This window comes from Anguilla anguilla, chromosome 19 (genome assembly GCF_013347855.1).
Source record: "Anguilla anguilla isolate fAngAng1 chromosome 19, fAngAng1.pri, whole genome shotgun sequence".
NCBI classification, from domain to species: domain Eukaryota; kingdom Metazoa; phylum Chordata; class Actinopteri; order Anguilliformes; family Anguillidae; genus Anguilla; species Anguilla anguilla.
This window is the reverse complement of record NC_049219.1, coordinates 15,330,695-15,345,218: the sequence shown is the minus strand read 5'-3', so window position 1 is coordinate 15,345,218 and position 14,524 is coordinate 15,330,695. Positions and strand designations below refer to the sequence as shown.

Below are 14,524 nucleotides of genomic sequence, written 5' to 3'. Positions count from 1 at the left end.
CAACAACTGATCAAGCCCTTTAAAAACACACAGTGTTCTTCCCTGAAGACTCTTGTCAGCCAAAAAAAATGAAGTATAAAAACAAAAATAAGGCAGGCCGATGCTGCTGTTGGATTACAGGGCCTGTATTGACAGCAAATGCTAATTCAGTCTCTCTTATGAAAGCTGTGTGCGGAGGAAAGTTCCTTTGCACAAACGGTGAGTGTTCTTCATTGGGAGCGAGTGCCCCATTAAACAGCCCAGTCCCTTTAATAGACTGACTCCGAGGTTCAGTGTTTTTTTTTTTGGGAAATGCTCCTTACGCCTCTGGCCCGGCTCCACGGCCCTCGCTCTACGGCGCGGCGTCCCGTCGCCGTCCCCAAAACCCGGCGATCGGGAGAAGAGGAAACGCAGGACCTATCGCAGCCCGAGGTGACGGCGTTCCTCGCCAGCAGACTTCCTGAAAGTCACAGCCCAGCCGCAGCGTGGGAGACTCACATGCTGCCAGTGAACATGAAGCTGCTTGCTGAAGGACCCGTTAAATCTTACTAGTTATTGCGGGCCCCACATTTAAAAGCACAGAGAGCACTTTCACACCCTTCACTTTGAATAAAGAGGCGTTCTGGGCCCCCCGTATAGCACATAAGACAGCTGTTGGGCTCTCAGTGTTCCTGTGCTCTGGTACCAGCCTCACCGGACGTCCCAGACTCCGCCTGCGCACCGGTACCGGGGGCCGGATTTGGGGCAGGCGTGTGTTTCTACGTGGGCCTGCGCTGCACAGCCCTGGGTAGTTTACTCCCTGGAATGAACAGGCAGTTAACATAATAAATGGAGCCTGCTGTTACTTTAGAGAGAGGCGTCACTGTTTTAGGATTTATTAAGAGGACGGAGGAGAAGTGAGCAGGCCCTCCTCTCAGATCAAAACAGCCCGGAGAAGCAGCATACAGACAGACAGACACAGACACAGACACAGGCAGGCAGGCAGGCAGGCAGGCAGACAGAGAGACAAATGGATGGACAAACAGGCTGAAGAGGAAGGGAGAGGAGTGTGACTGAAAGAGCATGTTCTCCTTCCCTCTCTCTCTCTCTCGGCCCTTCCTCATACACACGCGGGTATGTCCCGGCGACCCCGCCCCTTCCCATGCGCTCACTTCAGCAGAAAAACAGACAAACCGCACGCAGGAAGAAAAGAAGGGTTGACCCAGGAAGTGAACGTGGCGACGGTTTAACTGAAGGAGCCGATTGGAGAGCCAATCGCCTGCCTCTGATCTGGCCGGGGATTGGTTCAGCTGCTCGGCCAGGAGCGCCTGCAGGAACGCCCACAGAGCATATTTCAGGGCCGAGCAGAGCAGGGGACGCAGCACCTGTTCCGGGCTGCGGGGAGAGAGGGCTGATCCCATTATTTGAGCAGAAATGGATGTCATTCAAATGTCAGCGCCATTACTGTGACCCGCTCAGTCTTCCCACTCGCCTGGGTTTTAATTAAAAACGTCTCATGCGAGAATGAATCATCCTCTGAGGAAAGTGTGTGTGTGTGAGTGTGTATATGTTTTTGTGTGTGTGTGTGTGTGTGTGTGCGTGCAAGGTTGCGTGTGTACGTGCGCGCATGTGTGTGTGTGTGTGCGTACATTTGCGTGTGTGTGTGTATGTGTATATTTGTTTTTGTGTGTGTGTGTGTTTGTGTGTGTGCAGGTTTGTGTGTGTGAAGTGGATGATATTGTGCATAGGAAAGGGAAGAGGCTTTACAGGAGCTGCTGAACTAAATAACTGGTCTCTTTAAATCCTGTCAGAATGGATCTGCAGGTATGGGGGGGGGGTTTATGCCATAACACCGCAAAAAAATTGTGGGTTTTTTTTCCTCTTCATAACTGACATAGAACGACCTTTCAGAGACCCATTTATTTTATTTTTTGCTTTATTTAAATGAGGAGTCGTTGCTGGGAATGTGAAAGGGGCAATAGAGCCTCTCTGTCTGCTGCAGCTGTAGTAACCAACATAAATTAGCACCCAAAAAACCTGCGAGGGACGCCTCTGACCCAATATAGCTCCCATTTAGCCTTTCTGGGTCAGCATCTGCATGCACGGCTCTCCTGGGCTCGTATTTGGGAATTTTAAGTAGCGGCACAGAAACTGGGGAAGGCTCCCTCGATTCGGGGGCATCTGCGCAACACAAGACAAGAAGGTCTTTGATTTCTCCTCTTTGTTTGGCCGGACAGTCGGCCAGTCTTCGGCTGGTCTGAATGGGCCCGGCTCGCCTTTCTTATCTGTGGCCCAACCTGCAGCTGGGCCCAGAGAAACTCCTGCTGAACTTCCTGATCAGCGTTTGATCAAAAGATGCGGAGGAGGAAAATGCATCTGCGCGGTAGATAAAATACAATGAGACGTGTGTGTATGTGCACACACACACTCACACAAACACACACATGCACACAAGCATGCACTCTCACACACATACGCACACGCACACGCACACACACACACACACACACATACACACGCACACACACACACACACATGCACACAAGCATGCACCCTCTCTCTCACACACACACACACACACACACATACACACACATACACACACACACACACTCACACAAACACACACATGCACACAAGCATGCACTCTCACACACACACACACACACAGCTCTCCTCACTCAGGACACACTCAGGCCGTGTGTTAAGGCCTGCAGACTCTCAGGCCGGCCGTTGCTGACGGGCTGCAGGGAGCCCTGGCTGACAGTAACGAGCAGCCCTCGCGGGCCTGCACTGTAAATTTGAGGCTGCTCAAGGTTTCGGGACGCCCGCCCCCCCGGGGGGGAGCTCCCCAGGCGCTGAGCTGACCGTAGGGGAGTCCCGCCCAGCGACACTGAGTCAGAGCCGCGCGATTTCGGAGTTTAAGACCCTGCCCGCGGTCTGCAATGAGGGGGGTGAGCTCGGCAGCGCTCGGGGCTTAACGGCAGTAGGTTGCAGGTTTTAATCCAGAGCGGCACAGCAGCTATTGTTCCCAGGAGGAGGGTCTTAAGCCGAACAGACTGGGGTAAAATAGCCAGCTGTGTAAGAGGCTCAGTAAGCTGCCTGTGTGTACAATAATGCCTCCAGCAAAATAAAGCACTCAATAATTCAAATGCGTGGAATCTTTTCAAATATAAGCAGGTATAACGGCAAGGCCATTTTCCCTCAGAGTACGGGTGCATCACCGCCTGGTAGAAACGGTGCATTAAAACTCGAGCACATTTCACACTTCTTCCCCCCCCCCCCAAAAGCATACTGTCCATTCGGATATTGAAAGATAATGAAACAGTTACTCAGCACAGTGTTGATTAAATGCCCTCCACACATCAGGAGCATCAGCACAACTGTAAAGGAATGAAATGGGAGACAGTTTCTGTCCAATCAGATAAGCCGCTGCTTCTTTCCCTTTTCAGCCTCCCCCCCCCCCTCGGGCCGGTTTGAATGGCACTAGACCAGCACATAGTGATGAGACATTTCCCCCGAACCAATGCCTACACACGCAGTGGCACCGAAGCCACCAATCAGAACCCTGTTCACCTTGTTACCATGGAGACGTGACACTCTCAGCTGCTTTCGGTGCGAGAGCCGGAGGAGAGCGAGGAGCTGGTTGTGGAGGGGTGGGGGGTGGTGGGGGGTGGGGGTATTGGGGGGGGTATGGGGGTGGGGGTGGGGTATGGGGGGGCTGACGCTTGTCATGAGAAGCGCTCTCTGGTTTTGAGAGCAGAGAGTACTCATTTCCTCAGAGGTGCAGCCGCTGCGCTTCCTCCCTGCGCCTCCCCACGGTAGCGGCGCACACAGGAGGAGACGCAGGGGTGCGTGTGCGCGCATCGCCCCGCGATACCCGCCGTTCGGGCTCCTGTCCTATCACACGCCTCCGTGGCCTGGGAATCACTGTGAGGCACAGGCTTGTGTAATGCCTACGGAAGGCGGGGGGGGGGGGGGGAGTGCAGATTCGGGTCTCCAGAGAAGTTGCCCTCCCTTTACCTTTGAGTCACCCTGCCCTTACCTTAATGCGGTTGCTTGGCAACGCTTCCGCCAAAATAAGATATGGAACAGGTGAGGCGTGAGGCTATTAAACATTGATGTGCCTTCTCCGGCTGAGAGCCACACCGACCGCTTCAAACTTTAAAACGGCACACTTCCTCTCCCTCTCAGATTAGATAGTTACCACCCCAACAGCCCCCTCTCTCTCTCTCTCTCCCTCCCTCTCCCTCTCTCTCTCTCTCTCTCTCCCCCTCTTCCTCTCCCTCTCTCTCTCTCTCTCTCTCTCCCTCTCTCGCTCTGTGTGCAGTCAGACATGCACACAGTCAAGCATATTTTCAGTAATGCCTGCAATCGCCCTGTGACTGCCAGAACAATACCGGTGCCACTTGCCCGTACAAATGTCGAGTGTTAATTCAGCTCTAACGGTGTTAATTCAACTCTTAACAAATAACATGCGGGTGCTCATTCCTGAGTGAGACCAAATGTTGTCAGTTAAGAGCTGAATCAACGCTGGACATTTTACGGTGTAAGGAGTGTTACGGTTTGGGGGTGTGTTTGCGTACTGAGCTCACGGGGGTGTACGCTCAGGTCCCGCTCACAGTCAGGTCACAGTCTTTTATCTTTACCTGGGCTACCTGGGCACTGCAGCCCATTGACTACTGTCTAGAGAGACCAGGCACCCGGACTTGATCTTGTAACCTGAAGGTCGCAGTTTCGATTCCCGGGTAGGAACACTGCCGTTGTACCCTTGAGCAAGGTACCTAACCTGCATCGCTCAGCTCGGTGCGTGAGAACGGGAGGGGGGGGGGGGGGGGGTGGGGGGTTTGGGCTCATATTGGGACCCCAGGTGCCCAGTTGAGGGCTGCAGTGGGGGGGGGGGGGGGGGTTAATAACCAGAGCACACCGCAGGAGACGGACGAGCCTTCCCAGCATGCCGCTGGGTCTTACTGGGGTTTTGTGTTTCAAACGTCTCGCTCGCTGGCCCCATAGACGTCCTCCAGGGGGAGGGGGAACAGATGGCAGAGGGGGAATGGGAGAGAGGAGTGTAGTGGGGAGGGGGTGGGGGTGGGGGGGGGGGTGGAGCAATGGAGCAATGCAAACAGGAAAGTGTTGACAGCCAATCCCTCGATCCCGTTCCCCTCTCGGGCGGGTGGCGGGTGGGGGGTGGGGGTGGGGGGTGGGGGGTGGGGGGGGAGCTCCCGGTACGGCGGGGCACATCAGGCTCAGCGGCTCCCAGGGAGCTCAGATAACGTGTCAAGTCACTTCGGAGGAATCGGAATGAGCAGATGCCAGCTGTTCATTTAATGACCCCCCCCCCACCACCACCCACCCCTCCTCCGTCACCAATGGCTGATGACCTGTCTCTGACACAAACACACATACGCACAGGAACACTAAACCAGGCCCCAACCTGCCAGCTGCTGTAAGGCACAGTTCATAAACATCATAGGTTCCAGTCCTGAACTTGATACCATTAATAATAATCATCATAATCATACTCATATTAATAGTTGTATGACCAGTTATAAAAGCTGTGTTGAATTGCTGGTTTTGGGGGGGCATTCTGGGCAGTGAAAAAGCACCCAGCTACCACCTCATGTAGCTGAGTGCTGCTAGCAAGGAATATGAAGTTGGTAAAGCATACTGCCCCTGTACCCCTCTGGCTGTATAAAGGGATTGTATTTACGGAAGTAGCACTGAATGAGGATTTCTGTTAAGCAAGCCTACAGCTGAGGTACTGTAGTGCCCATATCATGATTCACGCTTGTATAGATTGTCCTCGAATGCATCTCTGTGACCTCACCTCTGATCACATTACCAAACATCAAAGACATCTATACCTGGGGAAAGGCATTCTGGGACAGCCACTAATCCGGCATTGCTGTTAATTTTCCTTTTTAATCTCAGCCGTTACCCCTGAAACGGAACGAACGCGAGCGTAAACGCGCTCTCGCTCGTGCCGCGCGACGGAGCCGCGGCTTATCCAGCTGCACAGCGTTTCCCATGGAGAGCGCAGTCCTTCTCAACCGCGCGCGCAATCCCCCCGGAGAAGCACAGCCGTACTCTGGCGATTCGAAGCAAAAAACTTCTGTCTAATTATTGTCTACGTTCATTTTCTCACTGGGAGTGGATAAATGCTGGTTAGTACTAGCAGTGCAGGGAATCTAGCAACCCGTAGATTTGAAATTTGAAATGGAAATTTCTCCACATTCAGGACGCTCAAAAAGAACAATCTCTGTAAACCTGGATCATTCGGCACTCGTCCACCTGTAAATGCGTCTGTAAATATGTGTAAGGTGTGTCCTTGGCCAATGTGTGTCCTTCTCAAAGAATACTACAATTCCCACTAAACAGCATCAGATTTAAAGGCACTTTTGGCTCCCCCGTGCAGTTATCCCATGCATTTGATAAAAACCATATTGATTGATTTTACACACAATGTGGTTTGAGTTCACTATACTGTATTTACGCACACCGCGTCTAAATAATTGGTCATTACTTATAATTTGAGTATAAGACTGGGGATGCACAATAATTGTCAATCAAACGCGCCTTAATTGTGCATTCCCTACCAGCGAAATGACCACCGTGCAGGAGCCTTCCTCTACATATCTACAATTTATTACAAAGAGCGACAGCAGCCCGCAACGCTGTTTTGTTGTGACCAACCATGCAAAAAAAAAACAACCCGCAATTTGTACCTTTCCGAATGAGGTCCTCGACGTCCTGGTCGAATCCCGGGCGATGGCATTTGCTCCACAGTCCCATGTTGCTGGAGTTGTACTGCCTGCTGCATTCGTCCGCGGCGCTCATGGCGAACAGCTGCCGCCGGTTCCGAGCCAGCAGCAGCTTCTCCTCCCAACGGTCCAGCCTCGACCTGCTGGCGCGGAGCGGGAGGCTGTTATTGGGGATGTAAATAAAGCCCGGGTCGTTTCTGCGGCTGCTGAAGCTTCTGCACCGCTCCTTGTACCTCCGGGCGTCCGTCTCGTACCAGTGGTCAGAGCAGATAGCCACCGCCAGCATCCCCAGGGCGCACAGCGAGAGTGAGAGGCCGGCGTACAGCAGCAGCTTCCCGGCAGCCATGCTCGCGTCTCTCAGAGCCGCATCAGCACCTCAACAGCACGGACAGCTCCCTGGACGTGCACCCGCATTGAATTATTCAGTTTACATCACCTCGCGGGATCGACTGTAATGTCATTATCCAGGCAGTCAACATTCAAGCCAAGTTAACCAGTACTGGGACCATAAATTTCTGTGTTAAGCGCTCGTTAGTCCGTCTTCGATCTCTTTATTTTTGGAGAGAGGGGGAGAGAGAGAGAGAGGGAGCGAGAGAGAGCAAGATAGAAAGCGAGAGAGAGAGCTGCGGCGGCTGTGCGGTTGCTCGCAGAGTGAAAAGATGCTTATCTCATTCCTCCTTCCTCGTCCATCCGTTGTCCTTCCCTTGCGGTCCGTCTGAATATGGCGAGACGGGCAAATCCAGACGCGTGGCTTTAAAAGCCTCTTTCACTCAGAACCTTGAACACAGAAAAGGGTGAATACATTAGCCATGCAGGTCTGTCCCTCTGACTTTCGCTATTTGTTCTAGTCTGAGGTTTTACACGTGCACACTCGTCATGCCTGAGACCATTAGCCTTTTTAAACCCACGCGAATTAATATGCTTTGTCCGATGGCGCATCGTCAATTGCATGATATCATTCTGAATTTACGTTTCCGTTGCCTGATCAGAATAGCCTCCTGTGCATAGCCATTCTGGCGACATCAAGCTTCGGCGCTTCGGTGATGTGCACAAAAAAAAGGTTTGTTGTCAAGTGCTGCTCACCCACCCCGCCCCGCAATCATTATAGATATGCAGCCTGTTTAAACTCTCGCCTTCTTTCGTTTTTCTTTTTGATTTGTGTATAAACGTAAGAGGGAAAGGTGATATTGAAACACCTTTGCACTCTCACGAATATGGAAAACAAATATGGCTATTCGGCATAGCCTCTGGTGTAGGGTGCACGGCGTGGTACTGTTGAGAATGAGCACCCATTACGATGCATGGCTTTTTAGAACGCATTATGACTGTTCGACTATTTCTATTAGCATCTGAAATAGCTGAAATATAAATATGTATAGCCTACGGATGCTTAGTCCACAAGATATACATGACTCCAGTTTCTGCAAAGGACAATATACCATTTCGGCAGTATCACCTACAGACATCATACTTACCACCAATAAGAAAGGTTTTCCAAAATGTTGAATTTCAAGCCTGGATATTATTAAGATTTTTTTGAAGAACCTTGTTTTTACCAGCGACTCGACTTCTTTCTAAGTCGAAGCTTTCGATGCCTATTCCATAAAGGCTCAACTCATAGTTTTAATTGTCAGTTGTATCGTACCCCATCAAGTCCTTTTAACAATAGATTATTTTTTATGTTGTATTTAATTGTGGGAAAATAGACATAGCCCTGTTGTAAACAATACAGCTAGAGCGAAAAAAAAACTGCCTTGAATGGTCACCGCAGAAATTGATACTATTTCAAGATGCCCTTTCTACGTTAGGCTATTCAATTTGACGAGAAAGCCGGCTTATCCGCAGGTCCGTTTTGTTGCGCAAAAAAGGACAATTTGGAGAAATAGAAATTTTTATCATGTGACGTTAAACATTGCAGTTCGACTCCACTCCTCTGTGTAGGTTCTGCACGGAAAGCTACAGTGGTGATGTCATACTGACAACGTGAGACTCATTTCTTATTAAAACACCTTCTTAAAGCGACACCGCGGCGAACGGCGTTTCCAGGAATCCAGTTATCGCGAAAAACACCTGGAGACAGGCTTTTGCGTTATCGCGTTATTTTATACTCACGTGACATATCGCATATTGCCCAAGCCTACTTGCTGCCCAGCGTCTGGGCCGTTTCTTCGATTACAATTTCGTTGTAGGTGCGCGGGGGTGTAATAATGCGCCATTATTGAAACCCTTGGCAACACGAGTGTCTACCACTCCAGTGATAAAATAACCGCTGAATTATTCATCATGCTTGCCGGTGGCCTGCTGTGTCAATAATGCATGTCTGCATGTCCGTGGCACTCAAGTAGGGATCCATGCGAGGAAGCCCGTGCATATTTATTTCAGCTTAACGCATGACACTCAGTCCATCTGTGCTAGCAGGATGGATAGCAGTCCCATTCCTTCAGCCATTGATGGACTTGGTCATGACACCAGCTGTTGTGTTCAGAATGGTGTGGGGTTCACAGAGTAATTTTAAAGAATCGTTTCTTTGTGAGAAATCAATACAGGATCAGTTACTGTCCTGTACAAGATACTTAAAAAACGAATGAGCTGAAAAAACGGTTTTAAAACCCGAGTCCAGCTGGGAAATTGGGCATACACGTCCTGGGGTCCTTGACCAATCATCCCAGTGACGCTTTCTCATGGGGGAAAACCACTGCGTATTATTTACTTTCATTCAACCAGACAGGGTAACAGAAAGGACAGTTCAGTCAGCCGCCCAGTCAGCCCCTGGATAAACTGCGCTTTAATAGCCTTCATAGCACAGCAACAGGGTGCCGGTTCACAGCTAAAGGAGGGGGCACAGTTCTGAACAAGATCCACTGCTTCCTTCAGTATACAGTGCACACTGTCAATGAAGGCATAAACTGTGAAGCTACGTGCTGTTTTTATGACTAGTGCAATTACATATCTACCCATAATGACTACAAATACACTTAGCAGATGGGTAAAAATACAAATTAAAACAAATTGCCACATCAAAAAACAATTAACGGAAACATTTGTGGCATCGTTTTTTGATTCCTCAACCTCACGTTGTGCAGTGTTTCTGCAGGTGTGTGTAAATTATAACAGCAATGCAGTGTGTGTCATTTCTGAGCAACTGCCTGGACCGGTGCTAGCACACACACACACGCACACACTGCAGCCTAGGTGAGTGAAAATGCTTATCAAGTGCAGTCAGTCACAAAACTTCACGTGGAAAGGGCAAAGAAAAATATAATTGGTGAAACAGCACTCAAAGACACAGTAATGGGGAATCGATTTTTCCCTCACACCAGGAGATGTTGTATTTCCCTGTTTTTGGGCCTGTATGCGCGCGCTGCTGACTGACAAGGCAATTAACGCACGCCGCAGACCCGCCCGCTCCCCTGCCCCGCGCCATTACGCCCAGGCGTAGCGGCAGAACGTTCGCCGGGGGTTCGGAGACCAGGCGCGGGACCCCCCCCCCCCCCCCGATACCGCTGCGTACGGGCCGCCGGGCTCACCGCGCGTCCTCTCTCACAGAGCGAGCGAGCACGCGCAGCCCCCCCCCCCCCCCCGCGCTCCCAGCACTCCCCAGTCACAGAAGATACGCCAGGCATTCATCACACCCTGTTCCCCATGCGTTCAGAGGGAAATGAATGAGCGACAGTGCTTAAGTGCGTCCCCGCCTGCAGGAGGTGTTCTGAAGAGCGACGTACTGTACGCACCGCTGCTCTCCTGTCTGACCTGGCGGGAAAAGAAATCCTTCCACAAAATGAGGGTTTTTTTTTCCGTCTAGACATAAACAGACCCGTGGAGGCGACAGTGGAGGAGATGAAAGGATAAAGGTGCTAAAAGGTGCGTCTGGTTGATAGAATTTACCAGAGGCTGGGACCGAAAGGAGAATCTCCCCCTCCAAGCCATTCGCTGTGCTGGCGGCGAGCCCTCGACACAGACGGACTGCAGCCAGGGTGCACTGCTGTGCGTCGTCCTCTTATTTATTTGGGATTATTTTTAGATTTTTCTGCTCATGGGGTGAAGGAGAACATCGCTCAGTGGCTACATCTGGAAAATGTCAGAATAGAGACAGGGTTTTTGACAAAATAAATAAATGAGTAACATTAAACAAACAGAAGGAGCTTTAGTCAGTGGTGCAATCAATGCTGTAATGGCCACACAAGCTACAAACAATGGCCACAACAGTTATATTTCCCTGGGAGTCTGTGGTTACATCAGTTCTGAAGCCCAGAGACACAGACATTGCTGTGTTCTTGAAATTGTGTCATTTTTATCCGCAGTGGATTAGTTTGCAAACTTTCTGGGTGACATTTCTTTTGCCGAAGCAACTTTTTTTTTTTAATAGCTAGGACTACGTTTGCGGCCATTTGCTGCTTTCAGTCAGAACCCAGCTTGTCATCTCAGAATGTAGAAACACAATGCATTAACTTGTCACTTGTATTTGAGGACGTGTGTTATCTCCTTTCATTTTTATCTTCTGAATTGTGTTAATGGATACATTCTGCTTGGAAAGAGAGTACGTGCTTGAAATAGGGATGCTGTTGGTGCTTGAATCTAACTTTTCTATTGCCGCACCGCCCCCTGCTGGGCAGAGATATGACTGCACCAAAAGTGACGTCATCGCCATTGACTGTAAAAACGACAATGACGACCCTAAACTTTACCAATAATTTCATAATGTTTAACAACAATTCATTACATAATTGGTGGACAACATTTAGCAAACACTGGAATGTTATAATACTTCTGACTAACTATATCATAGCGTATATATAATGGCCATATTGAAAAGCCAGTATAAGAAAATTAGACATTTGCAACATGGCTTATCTCTTAAGTTTTAATTTTAGATTATATATATATATATATATATATATATATATATATATATCATCTTTAGATGAAAAAACCTTTTTCTCAAATTATTATTTTGGGAAACTCTTAAGCGTCCCCTGGTGCTGAGAATTGCTCAGTACAACTGTGTAATCCCAGACAGCTGTTTTGGGATTCATATCCTCGCTAATATTCAGCATAGAAACACATGCAATTATTGGCGAACAGGATATGACTTACCACACTATGTAAAACATAACAAAGACGTAATATATATCATCTGGCTTATCTTTATAGATAAACATAGTTATCTGTTGTGTGTGATACATTTGAATTAGATTTAGATATTGTAATTTCATATTACTTGTTGTAATACGATTATTATGAGAAATGTAGAGAGTGTATTTAAAAATTACACTAATACTGACAATATGTTTGAAAATTACCTTCAGTTCTTCATGTCGGTCGAAACTGAGATGTACGGAACTAAACTTAAAAGAAAATGCTGGTGTACGGAAGGTACTCAGCGAAGGACCATTGCGTGCTCTCCGGAAGGTCACGCTTGCAAGCACTGGTGCAGTGTATTTTCCTCTGTCAAAATGAATTATCCATTATTGTAGCTGGATGTTGCTTTTACAGTAATATACATTTCGAAGAAATAAAAATTAGCTGGTTTTGAAAGGTAAGTTACTGGATGTGCGTTTAGTAACCTTGTGTAAGATTATTGGAACTCGTTCTGAAGTGTGCGATGTTGTTCATTAACCAGCCGTTAGCCACTGTTTCAATTCTGTTTCCAGTCCTGTCAATGCTCGCTTATTTTGTAGCTAACTACTAGGGTACCTGATGTCTTGATTGATTAGGTGTGATGAGCTGTTAAATACTGGCCAATGTTTTGTTTCATTATGAAGCTGTTTGTACGTTTTTTTTTTTTAGTTTCCTACAAATAAATAAATAAATAATGATACAAATAATTATTTTGTATATTATTATTATTATTATTATTATTATTATTATATAGACAACAATCAAAACAAATAAAGATTCCAAATAGAGTAGGGAATAGGGATGTCCTTATTAATATAATCCTGGTCCTTGGACCCCAAAAGCTGTTAAATCTTAAGCTGGGAAGTGGAAATTTGGGAAAGAATCACGAACTGTAGCTTTGCATTTTTTCTTCTTAAAAAAAAAAAAACCAAATAAAACAAATTCCAGAATGAATAACGCTATTTCTCATTTTGACAATGGAGACTCGTTCCACTCTGCGTGGTGCGGCGATGGCGTCCCTGTCCAGTTACGCCATGCGCATGGCTCGGCTTAGTTCCCGGATATTTGGGGAGGTGGTGAGGCCCACGGACGCCCGGTCCATGAAGGTGGTGCAGCTGTTTGAGGAGCCGCCCCTGGCCAAAAGGAAGGAGGTGTACGACTGGTACCCGCAGCACAAGGTCTACTACTCCCTGACCCAGAGACTGCGCTTCATGGGCCTCTTCAGGTACCCGCCATTTTGATTCTGCCATTAAGAGGCAGCGGAACTTTACTTTATTATATTGCTGTGTTGGGATGCTTAGCCTTCGGCAAGTATAGAGTGCTGATTGGATCAGGTACCAGAAAATGTTGTTTAAAAAAATAAAAAAAAAACATTTAAAAGAGGGGGTTAGTTCAAGCTGTTTTCTGTGAGCTCAGCTGTTGAATGGGTTTGTGCTGTGGTTGGTTTAACCCTTTCCTCTCCGCGCAGGGATGAACATGAAGACTTTAAGGAGGAGATGCGTCGTCTGAGGAAGCTCAGAGGCAAAGGGAAGCCCAAGAAGGGAGAAGGAAAAAGAGCCGCTAAGAAGAAATAATTTGGGGAGGAGGGGAGGGTTTGACCTTCCCCAGTCAAAACCCACCAGCATTTGCAACATGAATCTTGCACAAATGCCTCAGATACAGTTTGGCTCCTTGGTCTAATTGTAAAAATGAACTGTGATTGCAACTGGAGAACTGTGGACTGGACATTCAGAGGATTCAGCGGAATCTGCATTGGTTACTGCCCCCCAAAACATGACCAGTGGCACCACAAACCCTTTGACACGTTGAAGGGATTCTTCCTGCTTGTAAACATGTGTATGATACAATGGCATCACATTACAAACACACCTATTTGAACACCCACAAGTTGTGTTTGGAGATTGTTGTAAGTAAGAACTATTTTAATTCTGGGGACCTGTGGATTCTGTAATAAATATGTTCTAAAATTTGTTTGGAGGGGTTTCATGTTTTTAGTCCAGCAGCCTCTCTGAAACCTGAAGTGTAAAGAATCTTCATAGTGACAAATAAACTGTGGCTTATCCTTGTATGAAAAACAAAGCACTCATTCTGAGATTTAATTTTGTTTGGGGTCAGACAGCAATCTGGTACAACCTTATTCTGTGCTGGAAAAGCGAACATTCCCATTGCCACATTTTAGAGCAGTGTGAATATAGGCCTAACAATAGATGAATGTCTCCCATCAAGGACTGAAAACATAAGTATCTCCTTACAAGGCCAGGGGAAAGAAGAAGCGACTGTCTTGGGTTTTCTTGAGTGCTACCAATCACCGTTTCATATAATAAAAAATAAAAAAAAGTATGTGCGTATTATTTAAGCCTGCATAAACCTGCATTTATACTGGTCTGGGGGGCTGCAGTGGATGATGACAATTACCAGGACTAATGTATTAATGAACTGTGTCAGTAGTCAGTAGACAATATTTAAAAATAATTATAATAGGAAAAGAAAAACGGGAGCCTGCACTCAAAATAAATAAAAAAAGATACTTTAATATATCATAAAGATCTTTTTTTGCATAGACACATTCTGGAGGAATCCCTCTGAATAATTTTGATCCACTGGTGGATTGGTCCCGATGTCCTCCTGTCGTTTTGGGTTCGACTCTCTATCTCCCCCTCCTGTCTCAGTCTCTAGCCCTTTCTCT

The 14,524-nt window shown here is 47.8% G+C and overlaps 2 protein-coding genes across 3 annotated transcripts in view; one reads left to right on the top strand and one right to left on the bottom strand.

The window, feature by feature from the left end:
- LOC118219185 (transmembrane protein 178B) overlaps positions 1 to 8,727 on the bottom strand; it is a 52,927-nt gene extending 44,200 nt beyond the window's left edge. Inside the window, exons 1-2 of the mRNA XM_035402180.1 lie at positions 8,196 to 8,727; positions 6,685 to 7,497 (exon numbers count right to left, since the gene is read on the bottom strand). Of these exons, the coding sequence (XP_035258071.1) occupies positions 6,685 to 7,066 (382 nt within the window). The 5' untranslated portion in view covers positions 7,067 to 7,497; positions 8,196 to 8,727. The remainder of the gene's footprint in view (positions 1 to 6,684; positions 7,498 to 8,195) is intronic.
- A 3,365-nt stretch (positions 8,728 to 12,092) lies between these two features.
- On the top strand, positions 12,093 to 13,809 carry mrps33 (mitochondrial ribosomal protein S33). 2 transcript variants are annotated; one of them, XM_035401379.1, is made up of 3 exons: positions 12,093 to 12,256; positions 12,822 to 13,063; positions 13,307 to 13,809. In XM_035401379.1, exons 2-3 carry the CDS (start codon positions 12,849 to 12,851, stop codon positions 13,410 to 13,412), a joined length of 321 nt encoding a protein of 106 aa, XP_035257270.1. In that variant the 5' UTR covers positions 12,093 to 12,256; positions 12,822 to 12,848; the 3' UTR covers positions 13,413 to 13,809. The 2 variants fall into 2 exon arrangements, with proteins under 2 accessions (XP_035257270.1, XP_035257271.1); XM_035401380.1 differs by having other exon boundaries at positions 12,100 to 12,256; positions 12,847 to 13,063.
- The last annotated feature ends 715 nt before the right edge of the window (positions 13,810 to 14,524 follow it).